Source organism: Podarcis cretensis, assembly GCF_951804945.1.
Source record: "Podarcis cretensis genome assembly, chromosome: 5".
NCBI lineage: Eukaryota > Metazoa > Chordata > Lepidosauria > Squamata > Lacertidae > Podarcis > Podarcis cretensis.
This window is the reverse complement of record NC_137174.1, coordinates 77,749,188-77,763,456: the sequence shown is the minus strand read 5'-3', so window position 1 is coordinate 77,763,456 and position 14,269 is coordinate 77,749,188. Positions and strand designations below refer to the sequence as shown.

Genomic DNA, 14,269 nt, shown 5'->3' with positions numbered 1-14,269 from the left:
AAACTGGAAAGGGGACCATATAAAACCATTGTCATACTACTAAGAAATAAGATACCAATAGCACAAATCATTCATTTCTCAAAGTACAGTTCAACTGTCTCAACAAAATCTTGTCATATGCCCCACATTGTGCCCAGGACTAGCCCCTGAAGTTCCTTTCTTCACCTATTGACCTGCTTCAGTTTCAGTTTATAACACAGCTCAGCAATATTTTAATTCCCAAGGTTCTTCCACCTTCAAACATTTTTGCAATGAGTTAAATGCTGAACAACTCTTTGGAAGTGTTCCAGTTCCTTAAATTTCACTGTAAAGTCTGCTTTTACTGTAAAAAGAATGCACAGTAAACAGCAAAGAATGGTTTGCAAAATGTTTTAACATTAAAGTTTTTAATCCTAAACAGTCTTTGCTAATTTTTCTACAACAGACTAACATGACAAGCCCCTGGAAATTGTTACAAAGCAAAATCAAGACTATGTCTTTAAAACGGACAAAACAGGCAGTATGTGTTTTGAACTTAAATTAGACATTGTAAAATGCTTTCTTCAGAGTCTACAACCGTCAGATTGCAGAAACCCGCTAAAATTATGTAATCTGCATTCTTTTGCCTGAGCTCTTTTTATGCTTCTGACCAGAGTAAAAAAAAAGGCCATTTTAAATGCAATTAAGTAAAATAAAAGTTATGTTTTCAACATATTGCAAGGAAGAAAATGTACCATTTGTGAAAACTGAACTAGAGCCAACTAGAGCCAAGTGTGTTTGTGATAGTGAATCCTTGTCATAAGTGGAGGACTTTCTGGTCAAAAGAAATAAGGGACTCTTTTATTAAATACAGATTCCTGGGTTGACCACAGGCTTAATGCAGATGTGGGAAGAGCGAAGAATGGAGAATTTGCTAGGAGAGAACAGCTATCAGAGAAAAAAACATTTTTGTAAGAAACTAGTAAAAGGCGGAAAGGGGAAAAACAGAGGGGAAGGAGTAAGTTCTGCAATCACACATTATTGCTGGTAAAGATTTATTTTCTTTATAAATCAAGAGAGGCACTACAGCTCAAGCTTGCATGACAGTAATGTTATATCCAGTCCTGTAAGCCTGGATGACCTAGGAGGGGAGAAAGCTTTATTGCAGTGTATATGTTAGGGAGAAAGCAATGAGTGATTCCCCCTCCTCTCTTTCTCAGTACAGGAACTAAGGGCGTTGATTGGCAGGAGTTTCAAGACTGACAAAAGAACGGACGTTTCACATTCATGAATTTCTTGCCACAAGTGAATGGAGTGCAATGGTCATACAAAGGGAAGTGTGGGAGACTGTAGATTAGAGAACACTTAGAAATGGCCAAAAGCAGGGACCGCCATCATGTTAAACCATAGTTTGTTTTAAACTATGCTTTAATGTGAACAAGCAACATATTAGTTATATTTAAAACTTATATCCTTCCCTCATCACAAGACCCCTGTGTCAATTGCACACATAGTGTGAGGATAACCTGAGCTTACAGGGTTAAAACAGCTCAGAGTGTACGCACTGCCCACTGTTGGGAGGGGGGAGATTCTACGTCATGTCCGAGAGTCTCCAGTCTTTGTTCTTTTTTCTCTACTTTCGCTTTTGAGGAGAGAGGACGTGTTTTCACGATGCTGTTCGCTGTGATAGATAATGGATAGTCTGCTGTAGAACAAGGTAATAAAACCAATAGTAGCAACAGTTCTTACTACACAAGCCAATCTTGCAGCTTTAAAAGGCCTGTTCAAAAACACAGGGGCTCAGGAGGTGCCTGAAGATATAGAATGTTGGTGCCAAAGTAACGTCCAGAGGAAGTATGTTCCAAAACTATGGTGTTACTGCTGAGAAGGCTCTCCGACAGGTCAGTGACCCCCAGATTCTACTTAAGCCTGGAACTACCAGCAGTGCTTCCACAGGAGTTCTCGTGCCCCAGGCTGGATGGTATAGGAGAGGCATTCTGCAGGTAATCAGGTCACTAACCATTTAGGGCTTTATATATCAGAACCTTGAATTCACATTAAACCATTGTCTAACATAAACTATAGTTGAATTGAGATGCAAACTGGGCCCCTGACTAGAACTGATCAGCCCCAACAGACTGCTAGGTCACTATACACAGTAACTTTATCAAATGGAAACAGGAGATCAAAAGCAATATATCACCCCATGCAGGCATTCCTACAGCAATTCCTCTTTGCATTGGAGACATTTTACTACCTTCTCTGCTAAATAATGCATGTTTACAAGTTCTAAGTGGAGACTATTGCAAGTAGATGAACTAATGTAGTGAAGTCCCTTGATTAGAGTTTTACTATCTTAAAATAAGCGTAAACTGCCTAACCCCATACTCATAAGCAAGCATGTGAAAGAAAACAGGAAATGCATACAAATTTGCATTTTTTTGCGCCCACTGCTTGTAACCTATTACTGCTTGTAACCTATTACATCCCAAATCAGTTTCCACCCGTTTAAAAAAAGGTAAAGGACCCCTGACAGTTAAGTCCAGTCGCAAACAACTCTGGGGTTGCGGTGCTCATCATGCTTTACAGGCCAAGGAGCCAACGTTTATCCGCAGACAGTTTTTCCAGGTCACATGACCAGCATGACTAAGCCGCTTCTGGTGAAACCAGATCAGCACATGGAAATGCCGTTTACCTTCCCGCCGGAGTGGTACCTATTTATCTACTTGCACTTTGACGTGCTTTCGAACTGCTAGGTTGGCAGGAGCTGGGACCGAGCAATTGGAGCTCACCCCATCACGGGGATTCGAACTGCCAACCTTCCGATCGGCAAGCACTAGGCTCAGTGGTTTAGACCACAGCGCCACCCATGTCCCTATTACCTAAAAGCTAGCTCAGATTTTTCAAAGATATTCCTATGTCAGTTTAAGGGTTGAGAGCCCCTTGGATCCTTTGACAACCTCATTGTCTCTTTAGGAATGCTTTACACACCCATGGTGTAATTTAATGCTGCACTATGAAGAACACTCCATCTGCACAAGTATTTCAGCTTGCCAGATGGAAGAAGCCCCCCTTTCGTTTCCCCATGCATTGCTGTGATGCTTATCCAGCCCCTCTCTCAGCCAATTTTGGGGTGCTTTGGGGGGGAGGGACAGCCCTGCTGTACAAGCAGAAGTCCTTGCTAAGTGCTTCTGCTGATGGGGGCCCTTTGGGTGAATCCCAACCACAGGGGGGGGGGGAAATTAAATAATACTTACGGCTAAAATATCTGCTTCCACAGGCAATAGGTTTAAGAAAGCAAACAGCTGAACTGTGAGAATGGTGTAGATTTGAGTGGCAGACAACATTAACATTCCTATTGACAGCAGCATTTTAATTAAATTCCTGCAAGACAAAAACAAAGAAAGTCAAGACTGGCAGAAGGCATTAACACTCTGATCCAATAAATACACATAGCTGCTACTGCACATAAAGTTACTTAAGCAAGTGCAGCTCAATCAAGGCTTTGGCAGCTCTTCTGCCAGATTCTACTTCACCCAACCCCAAAAGATTGTTCTGTTCATCAGGCACACAGGTTTGTTCTGATGAAATGCTCAGATAGAAAGCATGTTGTACTTTATCCTATCCCATTCTGCATTTTCCTCATCTTCAATACATACACTTTCTGCTCTGTGGCTTCATATCTCATAGTTATATCATACTTGGGGATGGGTGCAGTGACAGGCAGCAGAGGAGTGCCATTCTGTCCTCTGAGTTAATGCAAAGTGCTAATCCCAAGCCAAAGCACATGACAAGTGCAAAGATGAATGCTGTGGTGAGTTGCTAGCGCAGCAGACACTAAGCTGCACCCCAAACATTGTTCTACCAGTCCAATGGCTTATAGAAACAAGATCATAAACAGAGTCAGTCACCCAAGGACTATGCTGAAATATTTTGCTTTATTAATATGCAAGAATAACTTTGAATTTCAACTCCTTTATTATTTACTTAGAATTGCTAAAAGTTGCTAAGGAGTTGCACCAGACTTTGGCAGGTAGGTGAGATAATTGTTTTCTGCACACAAAGCACAATGGCTTCTAAAACCAATCTATTGAGTCATTTACAAGTTCTATCAATCAAGTGACACACACTCCTCCAGCCTTCTGCTTTCATTTACATTAATGGTTTCAGTCTTCCAAACACTGATTTATTAATTGAAATCTACTTGTACTAATAGAATTAGAAGGCACCACTAAACCATACTGAAATTGAAATGCTCACTTACAATCTGCTTCACACCTGAAAACCTGCATGCTGTACTTGATTGCCACAAGTCATTGCAAAATTGAAGTAAAGTTGGTTAACCTGCTGCAATCTGAGAGCCAATATAAATGCCCCTACATGTATGATTTGCCAAATTGTGGAACACAAAATGTACTGAAGAAGAAAAGTGTGATCCTCATAACTAGCCACACTGTGGCAGCTAGAACTTGTGCTAGCCAGATGCTAGCCTAGTACACAGAAGCAGTCACACGCAGGCCAACAGCGCACACAAAAATCTTGAATTTTAGCACATCCTTCAGGGACTACAGGCTCTTGCTTAATTGGATTGTGCCTCACACAAGTGAAAAATTCCAAAAACAGATGATGGATCCAAAGATAAACTTCGCTGGGCTTTATTATGGTCTCACTCTTGATTCACATTAGAGAAACTAATGCACACAAATTCCAACATTTCTGACTGGATACATAGGTGCTTTTGTGTTTTACACGTTTTTATTATTTAAAATATTTCTAAACCGCCCTTTATCCAAATGGAATTTACACAACTTAGGTCCAGAATACCTCAGGGACCACCTAATCTCTTATATACCTGTTTGATCACTATCTTTTCTGAGGGAATCACTAGTGGTACCCCATGGCTCAGATGTACAGCCTGTATCCACAAGGGGCCATGTGTTCAGTATTTTGTGGAATTTCCTTCCAGTTGAGGTCAAATAGACTGCCTCCCAATTGAACTTCCGGTGCTTACGGAATACTTTTTAATTCCAGGAGGCTTTTAAACTGAGTAATTTTATAATTTTTACTCATTTTAGTCTTAATGTTTTGCAGTTCCTATATGCCACTTAAGAGACAAGTATGATTAAGTGATATAAAATCATTCAAATAAATAAGATTAAAACAATTAAAAACATCAATAAATTAAAGCTTGGAGGCAGCAATAAACAACTGTTAAATGAATAAAAGAAAACCCTAAAATGCCAGGGTAAACAGAAATGTTTAATTTGTGTCTGCAAGGACTAATATTAGCACTAGTTGTACTTCTTGGAGAGGGCATTCCAATTTGGGACACTACCATTAACTTCACAGATGTCATTTGCCTCTGGTGTTCTGTTCTGCCTTAATTCTCCCACAAAATAAACTGGTCATTGGTGGAGTAGGTTCTTTGATTCCTTGGAAGATGATGAGACATTCTTCATCAGTGAGAAGAACAGCAATGGCTGTCAAATTTTCAGTTGCAGGATACTGCAGAAATTTACACAGGTCCCACTTTCAGGCTTCCCACAGACATCTGGATGGCCATGATGAGAACAGGGTGCTGGACTAGATGGGACACTAGCCTACTCTTGCAGGATCTTCTTACGTTAAGCTTCCCTGAAGAGTACTTTGCCCACCACTACTGATCTTCCCCTATAATGCAAAGTCACAGAGGTACACTGGACATTTGGGGGGGGGGCTGTTAAAACACACCTCTGTATGAATTGTGGAAATATTAGCAGAGCCTCACCATCCCTGATTTTCAAGAGATGTCTGGAATCATCAACAGTGCCTAACTATCCACTTGGCAAGAGATGGCAACTGAGTAGTACAGTACTATGCTGGGTTGGAATGCATAGTTAATAGCATTAATTTCTTATCATTTCTTATTAATGTTCAAAGGCAAAGTCTGACTTTCAGGAAGAAGTTACACTCTGAGCAGTTGAATCATTCACACGATACATACTCACTTTTTTGGCTCTTGTTTAACTATTTTCCAAAAACTAATTTCAGGCCAGAATCTACTGCTCAACAATGCAAAGATCCTTTAGATGCGTTAACCACCTCAAATACTACAGCGTCCATTATCCTTACACTTCACCAAGTCTAGAGAGCCCTCACTTTTGAAAGCTGAAAATCTGCATTTCCCATTTGTCAAGGCTTCATACACTGATCTCACAGATGTTCCAACTATCCTGCCTGTAGAAAAATCTCTCTTTGGAAATGGGACAGAGTCATCAAATACATGAAGTATTGCACCAGAAATAGGTAAGGTAAAAAGGTAAAGGACCCCTGGACAGTTAAGTCCAGTCAAAGGTGACTTTGGGGTGCGACGTTCATCTCTGCTTGCAGGCCAAGGGAGCCAGCGTTTGTTTGCAGACAGCTTTCCAGGGTCATGTGGCCTGCATAACTAAACCGCTTCTGGTGCAATGGGACACCGTGACAGAAGCCAGAGCACACAGAAACACTGTTTACCTTCCCGCCACAGCAGTACCTATTTGCTCCACGACACACCTGTTAGCACCCATGGCTGTTGAAGTCCCAACCTCAGCTGTCATCATTAGCATCACAACACACCTGGAATGGACAGTTTGTGAATTAAGTCTGATTGGCCCATCTGAACCTCACTTTCTTTCCACCATCTTCCCTTAAGCTTACTATCCAGCAGTAGCTTAACAGATCTCCTAGCCCTGAGACAACTGAACAAATTGCCAGGTCACTGATCTTGCCACCTTATTTCTTCCTATACTGTTGCCATTCATCTTTTAAAGTAGGGCAAGCTTCTTCACGTTTGACAGCTATCAACTATCAGATGCAACCTATTTTCAAATCCCAGTTGCCTCTGAAACAAAAATCAAGTCTAATTAATATTCTGAAAGTGTCAGCATCGCCCTTGAGCCAGTGTCACCAACTGGACTCGTGCGCTTCAACCCCGACTGGGCTAGGCGAGCTGGGTAGCACTTCCAGAGACCACCAGGTCAAAGTGCTGTGGACTCACAGCTTAAAGTTGTGAGCACCGGATTCACTTCCACAATACAGTCGTCGCACAGCAGAGTATAGCAGAGTCTAGCAGTGTATACACGACTCGGAGAGCAGCTCTGTAGATTATCTTCTTTTATTCTATAACTACAACTATAATACAAAACTATATACAGAGCTAAATAGGTCTAAGCATAAATGAATGCTGCACTGAGTGCCTGCAGCTGCTCTTAGCAGCAACCTTATCTCTACACACGATCTCTAACACTCAGTCTCTCTCTCTCTCCGACACACTGACTGACTGACTGGCTTGGTGCTGGAGCTGAATAAGTAGAAAGCAGAACACTGCTCCTCCTCTCTGGAGAATCAGCAGACTCGCCAGGAGATTCCCGGACATGGGAGGGGTGAAATCTCCTCAGAAAGAGCCCCAAAGCATTCCCCTTCTCCAATACTCATTTTCACATACTTCTGTAAGTTACTTTTCTGAACCCTAGCCCAGTTACAGAATATAATTGAGGCTGCAGCCAGATGCGCTTCCTCATGAAACGTTGAACACAAGCAAAGTCAATAGTTTAATGACTCCACTTTACATGAAGTCCCATTTTTAAAAACCACTTACATTGTTTATAAATGCTTTTAAATACATAAAACTGATAGATCTCTGAAGGTTCTGAACTAACTTGTAGAGCATGAAAGAAAAAGGGTAAACTGAAATCACAAGAACTTTGACTGCAGAACAACTGTTTTCTGTATTAAGGAATATATGCTATTGCAAGTGTCTGGGCAATCTGATGGTGTGTTCCTATTCCAGTCGAAGAAAGAAATAGATGCAAGGAACAAGAAAATAAAAGACTACAGTATAAGGACTTCATGAACGTGACAGCTCCAACTTCCCATTTTACAAACGCTACCACTCATTTTGAAAACAAAGGTAGCTTTTAATGTTTATTAGTTTTGGAAATCAAAGTATAGAATATTCTCCAACACAAATCTTGCAGCAGGAATGAGGAACTTCAGGACTGGGGACCTTCTATTTCTCCACAGCCCACAGGACTCACTGGCCCTTTTCTGCTCCTTCCTCCAGTTTTTCGGCCTGGCTGGAATGTGACCTTCAACTGCTTGCCTGGATGGGCAGATTCATACATACAAAACTCTGACTTGTGTGACTGGACTACAAAGATAAGAATCATATTCACTGTACCACCACCACTGGCATGTGGCCCCCAAAATGTTGCCTACTAGGGAAAGTGGCCCTTAAGTTGATAAACAATTCTCAACCCATCTTTCAATAACACAGCAGCATAGAAGAGTTCCTATCCTGTTGGAAAGATGAAAGATAGATTAAAGATGTACAGATAAAAGAAGTACTGACAAGATTTCAATGGGACACTATTAGTTGGCTTTCTTCCTAAATAAATGAGAGAGAAAAAGCCACAGCAGTTTCACCTGTGAAAGATAACTGCTATCTTTGGTCTCAAACTAAAGGAAAAGCAGCCCACATTTTACGTTAATTAAAAAAAAAAAATCAAATTTGGGACAGAAAAGAAGTAGTTGGCATATCTGTTAGCTTTGGGTTAAAAAAAAAAATCACTGGTGGTAGGGAAGAATGGGCTGTGCATGCAAATTTTAATTTGCGATTACTATTTTAATAAACCAACCTACAAATATACTGATTAAAACTGGAGAGGCCCAGGAATAGTTATACAAACTCATTTTGGATCTTTTTCCATTATTAAAAATGCATGCATGCCTTTTTAAAACCTCAAAAGTGGCTAATAACCAAAAGCAAGAACATTAGAATAAATAAGAACATCTCAGCAATTTAAAATAAGCTATATCTATAATCCATAAAGCCACCAACCCTGTCAGACAAGGTCAGTCCTCAATAATTCAATGGTATACCTTTTACTATATTTAGTAGGAAAGCAAGCATCTTTATGATATGTGGGAGAGTAGTGCTATCCTTGAGTATGAATAGCACTTTACAAAGCATAAAAGTCAAATTCCTGCCCAAAGGAGTTACAATCTAAAATACAACACAAAGGAGTCAGAGTATGATGGAGGCAGTGTAAACAGCGGGAGAGTATGTATTATTTGAGTTATATATACTTCAGGTTAGTTACAGTGGGATATGTAGACTACAGGGTACAGTGGTGCCTCGCAAGACGAAGTTAATTTGTTCCGCGAGTCTCTTCGTCTTGCGGTTTTTTTCGTCTTGCGAAGCACGGCTATTAGCGGATTAGCGCTATTAGCGGTTTAGCGGCTATTAGCGGCTTAGAAAAAGGGGGGAAAGGGGGAAAAACTCACAAGAACTCGCCCGACGTTTTGTCTTGCGAAGCAAGCCCATAGGAAAATTCGTCTTGCGAAGCACCTCAAAAGACGGAAAACCCTTTCGTCTAGCGAGTTTTTCGTCTTGCGGGGCACCACTGTATATCAAACGTTCGTAGAAAAGTGAGTTTTTGAGAAAAGATTAGAGAGTTAGCAAGTGGCATCACAATCAGGAAGGCCAGATGAAGACTGAAAAATATTCTCTCCCCCACAACCACACCTCCTTCTTCCAATTAGGTCCTCTCCTCATCCAGCTCTATATTGGCTTGATCTCACTACCCTTACTGGGCACTTTTTTGTTGGGGCAGGGGAAGTTTAGAAACTTGACACTCCACTTTACACCTAGATAGAGCAGCCAATACCTAATTTTTGAGAGCAGGGCTTTATTTTCCTCCACAGGAATAACTCACTTCTTATATGAGAGAAAATAAAAGGCACATACTCCCTACCCCCTTAACCTACCCCCTAACCCAATGCCTAGACCAGGGGTCTGCAACCTTTAAGACAAAAAGAGCCACTTGGACCTGTTTCTGAAGAAAAAACAGCTAGGAGCCGCAAAACCATTGCGACATAGAAAATTAATCAGGGCCCCAGTGTACCATAAATCATAATCAGTGCCTGATGTAAATAATAATTAATAATGAGGGCCCAATGTCATCCTCGTCATTATAAAAATAACTTTTTTGTCACTTTTTTATTATTTCTTTGTTTGACCCCTCAGAATTACTCCTCCTCATAGAAATAAACGTTAAATTAACAAGTTACCCTTTTTTGTGTGTGTGTTCTTCACTCCCCTTCAAAACAGTGACCTGCGTACATGCCCCTTACAATGTAGCGGGCGGGCGGGAAGGTGACGTCGGGACGGTGCGTGACTAAGGCATGCACCGCCCCCATGCGACGTCACAGCCAGTACAGCGCCTGCCACAGTGGGGAGTGTCGGGGCGCACAATGCGCCACCTCCCCTCGCTAGTATCCGCCCCGGAGCCGCGGCAAAGGTGTAAAAGAGCCACATGCGGCTCCGGAGCCGCGGGTTGCAGACCCCTGGCCTAGACCAACAGCAGGCTCTCCTTCCTCTTGATTGTAACCCAGATGGAAGCCTGCTTACCCTGCCCTACAGAACTAAAAACAGACCCATCCCTTGTCTACAGAGTCTCATTCTGACTGCATAGACATTCCCTGACTCAAGCTTCAATATGACTCAATGTGACTTTGTGAGCACCTGCCAGGGATATTTGAATCCAAGTATTGGAGCATGTTTAGGTTCACTGGGCCAGGCACCTTCCACCTGAAAGGAAAGGTGGGCCAAGTATTTTGGTCCTGTCTTTTCCACCCCAAGACTTAAGTGCACCAATGGAAGGGACATTGTGCAATATTTGTGAAGCTACAGGAACTGCATCTACAAGCCGCCTAAATACAGGGGTGCTGTATTTTGCTTCTCAGTACACCTTTCCCTAAGGCAAAGCAATAGAAATAGATACTGTGCCTACACCCCATTTAGAAGGCCAGGTAGCTTCGCGATACCCACTCAGAAGCCAAGTCACTGGCTCCTGAAATTAGCAAACCAAGAAGACTGCAAATTAGGTTAGGGCATGACGAAAGCAACTGGAAGATCAGGCTGCTCAATACCATAACTAGGGAAACAGCTTAATCATTTTGCTCTCTGAATTTTCCTGAGCACCTGTGAAAACACAGGGAGCTGCCTTATACAAAGCCAGATCATTGGTCATCAACTCAGTATTCTCTACAGCAACTGAGAATCAGATGTCAAGGGTTTCAGACAGTGGTCATTCCCAACCCTATTAAAAGCTCTGAGTTCCAAGAATCGTTCTTACCAAGGAACAATTATGTGTGACACGGGAACACAGGTCTTCAGACTGTTGGGGACTCAGAAATGGAGGGTCATATTTGAGGCTAAGAACTGCCCACGCCTCTAGTGCAATTTACATATACCTTTAAGGGATTGATGTTTACTGACCTCCTCTTCAAATGATTTTTATATATAAGATAAATGCCCTGGCCTTATTCCATACTCTCCTGGTTCATGTTAGGCTGCTTCAGGGTTGCCTACTGAACAGGCAACAAAGCAATAGGGAGGACTGTTGGGGAGATGGAAGTGTTATGGACCTTGAATCCTTGCTTCAGGCAATATATACACCCAAACTGGTCCAATGCAGCTTGGAGCTCTAGCTAGAAAACTTGTAGCTTCCATCTGCCAAGTCAGAAGATCAGCTGACTCACAAGCTCCAGTATAGAGATATTTCTCATTTTAGAAGTTATGTACCGTAATTTTCGCTCCATAACACGCGGTTTTTTCCTCCTAGAAAGTAAGGGGAAATGTCTGTGCGTGTTATGAAGCGAATGCAGGGGAATCTGCTGCAGTTGTGAGCAGTCCGTGGCTCGCTTTGAAACAGCAAAGCGGGTGTAAGCGGCTCCTGTCAGCGAGCCGAGCCGGAAGGAGGGAGAGAAGCAGAGCGGGCTTGGCTGCTTTAAAACAACCCCGTGCTCTATGTCCCTCTCTCCTCCCCACTGAGCTCGCTAAGTAGCAGCAAAGCTTTTCAGCCAGCCTAGCCGGGAGGAGAGATAGAAGCAGAGTGGGGTTGGCTGCTTTAAAACAAACCCGTGCTCTCTGTCCCTGCCTGCAGTTTTTTGCTGTCCGATTTTGGATTAGCCACTATAGGGGCTGTGTATGTGTGTGTGTGAGCTATCGTTCTCCTCCTGCTTCCCGTTCACTGTCCTAGCGCCCCTGCGCTCTCCTGCGACTTTAGGATTGATACTCTGTGTGTGTGTCTGTGTGTGTGTGAGGCATCGTTCTCCTCCTGCTGCTTCCTGTTCACTCTCCCAGCGCCCCTGCGACTTTAGGATTGATACTCTGTGTGTGTGTCTGTGTGTGTGTGAGGCATCGTTCTCATCCTCCTGCTTCCCGTTCACTCTCCCAGCGCCCCTGCGCTCTCCTGCGACTTTAGGATTGATACTCTGTGTGTGTGTCTGTGTGTGTGTGAGGCATCGTTCTCCTCCTGCTGCTTCCTGTTCACTCTCCCAGCGCCCCTGCGACTTTAGGATTGATACTCTGTGTGTCTGTGTGTCTGTGAGGCATCGTTCTGCTCCTCCTGCTTCCCGTTCACTCTCCCAGCACCCCTGCGCTCTCCTGCGACTTTAGGATTGATACTCTGTGTGTCTCTCTGTGTGTGAGCTATCGTTCTCCTCCTCCTGCTTCCCGTTCACTCTCCCAGCGCCCCTGCGACTTTAGGACTGATACTCTGTGTGTCTCTCTGTGTGTGAGCTATCGTTCTCCTCCTCCTGCTTCCCGTTCACTCTCCCAGCGCCCCTGCGACTTTAGGACTGATACTCTGTGTGTCTCTCTGTGTGTGAGGCATCGTTCTCATCCTCCTGCTTCCCGTTCACTCTCCCAGCGCCCCTGCGCTCTCCTGCGACTTTTGGATTGATACTCTGTGTCTGTGAGGTGTCATTCTCCTCTTGCTTTCCCTTTACTCCCCCAGCGCCCCGGCGACTTTAGGGCGACTTTAGCATGGATCCACATGGATCCTCAGTATTTTTGCATTGGGCTACCACAAACTCACCATCACATCACATGTCTGTGGCCACAGCATGAACCACAAAAATCATACATCCACTGTTTCATTTAGAATATTTTTTTCTTGTTTTCCTCCTCTAAAAACTACGTGTGTGTTATGGTCTGGTGCGTGTTATAGAGCGAAAAATACGGTAGTTGAATAAAAGAGCCAATCTTAATTCTCCAAGTGCCTGACAGCTGTCCCAGAAACCTTCTCTCTTCCTGTGCATCTGATGGGTGAGCTTTAATCTGTTTCTCAGATTTTGTCTTTTTATCCTTCACTGTCTCCCACAGGGTGCTTTTCCAGACTGGAATTCCCTGCTCTTCTAGCAAGTGATCATCCTCTCAAACTGTTGACCAACTCCCTGAAATCCAAGTGCCTACAACGAATTAGATCATAGCTGGGCAGGGATCTTCCTTGGTTTGGTCAATATTCCATTAACACATAAGGAGGAGGAGCTAGTCACCCAATACACATTTAACAGTAGAAATAACACTTTTATGTTTTGAGAAACACATCAGCTATACTACTTATCTAATAGAGGCAGTTTAATCTGGAAAGTATGAAAAGAGTATGTCCAGAACTTCTTTATTTTTGCTCTGACAGATTTAGTTGAAAACAAAGTGATACTGAACAGCTGACCTACTGTGTGAGAGACCTGTGGCTTCTTCACCATTTACACAGACATAATCCATATGCAAATATACTGACTGCTTTATCAGACAATGCATGTCCCTGGCAATCTGTAAGAACTAAGAGCTCAGTGCTCTCTGAATTCTAAAGTGCATTAAATGCAAATAAAAATCAAAGTATCTTCTCAGTATCACATTTCCATCTAAGTAACAGCAATGCCAGGTGATTGGGAAGGACTATATAATTAATTCTTTAGAAAAGAAAGGATGCAGTGAGACTAATATGAGCCCATTTCATTAGATGTAGTCTACTGTTGTTCATTATAACAGTTAACATCCTGCCTTTCTGAAAATGAAATGAGATGAAATGAAAAGAACAGATAACACCAAAGAGACCAATACGTTATCATAGAATCTCAGATGTTAAAAAACTCAGATATATAATCTAATCACCAAATTGCACCTTAAACCTGGGTTCCAGTAGACACAATGGAATGTTTAGGAACCAGAGGTTTCCCCCCAATGGGATTTATAATCATAATTCTTCATGTCGTTTCTATACTGCTTTATATTTTAAAGAACAAATCTCAAAGCAGTTTACAACACATTAAAACAACAAATAAAACAATCCAGAATAAAACAATTTCAAGCTTTAAGGGAAATATTTCAGATCCTTCTCTACGTGACATTATGCTTTTCCCAGTCACCAACCTGGCATCCAGAGATCTCCACATGGTCGCAATTTGACCCATGCCAGGAGCAAAACATGCCTGGCTAATTTCT

At 42.5% G+C, this 14,269-nt stretch overlaps 1 protein-coding gene across 2 annotated transcripts in view; it reads right to left on the bottom strand.

The window, feature by feature from the left end:
* Positions 1–14,269, bottom strand: part of RNF13 (ring finger protein 13) — a 55,257-nt gene that overhangs the window by 38,386 nt on the left and 2,602 nt on the right. For both annotated transcript variants that reach the window (XM_079978184.1, XM_079978185.1), the window contains exon 2: positions 3,216–3,342. In XM_079978184.1, the coding sequence (XP_079834310.1) occupies positions 3,216–3,329 (114 nt within the window). In that variant the 5' untranslated portion in view covers positions 3,330–3,342. The remainder of the gene's footprint in view (positions 1–3,215; positions 3,343–14,269) is intronic.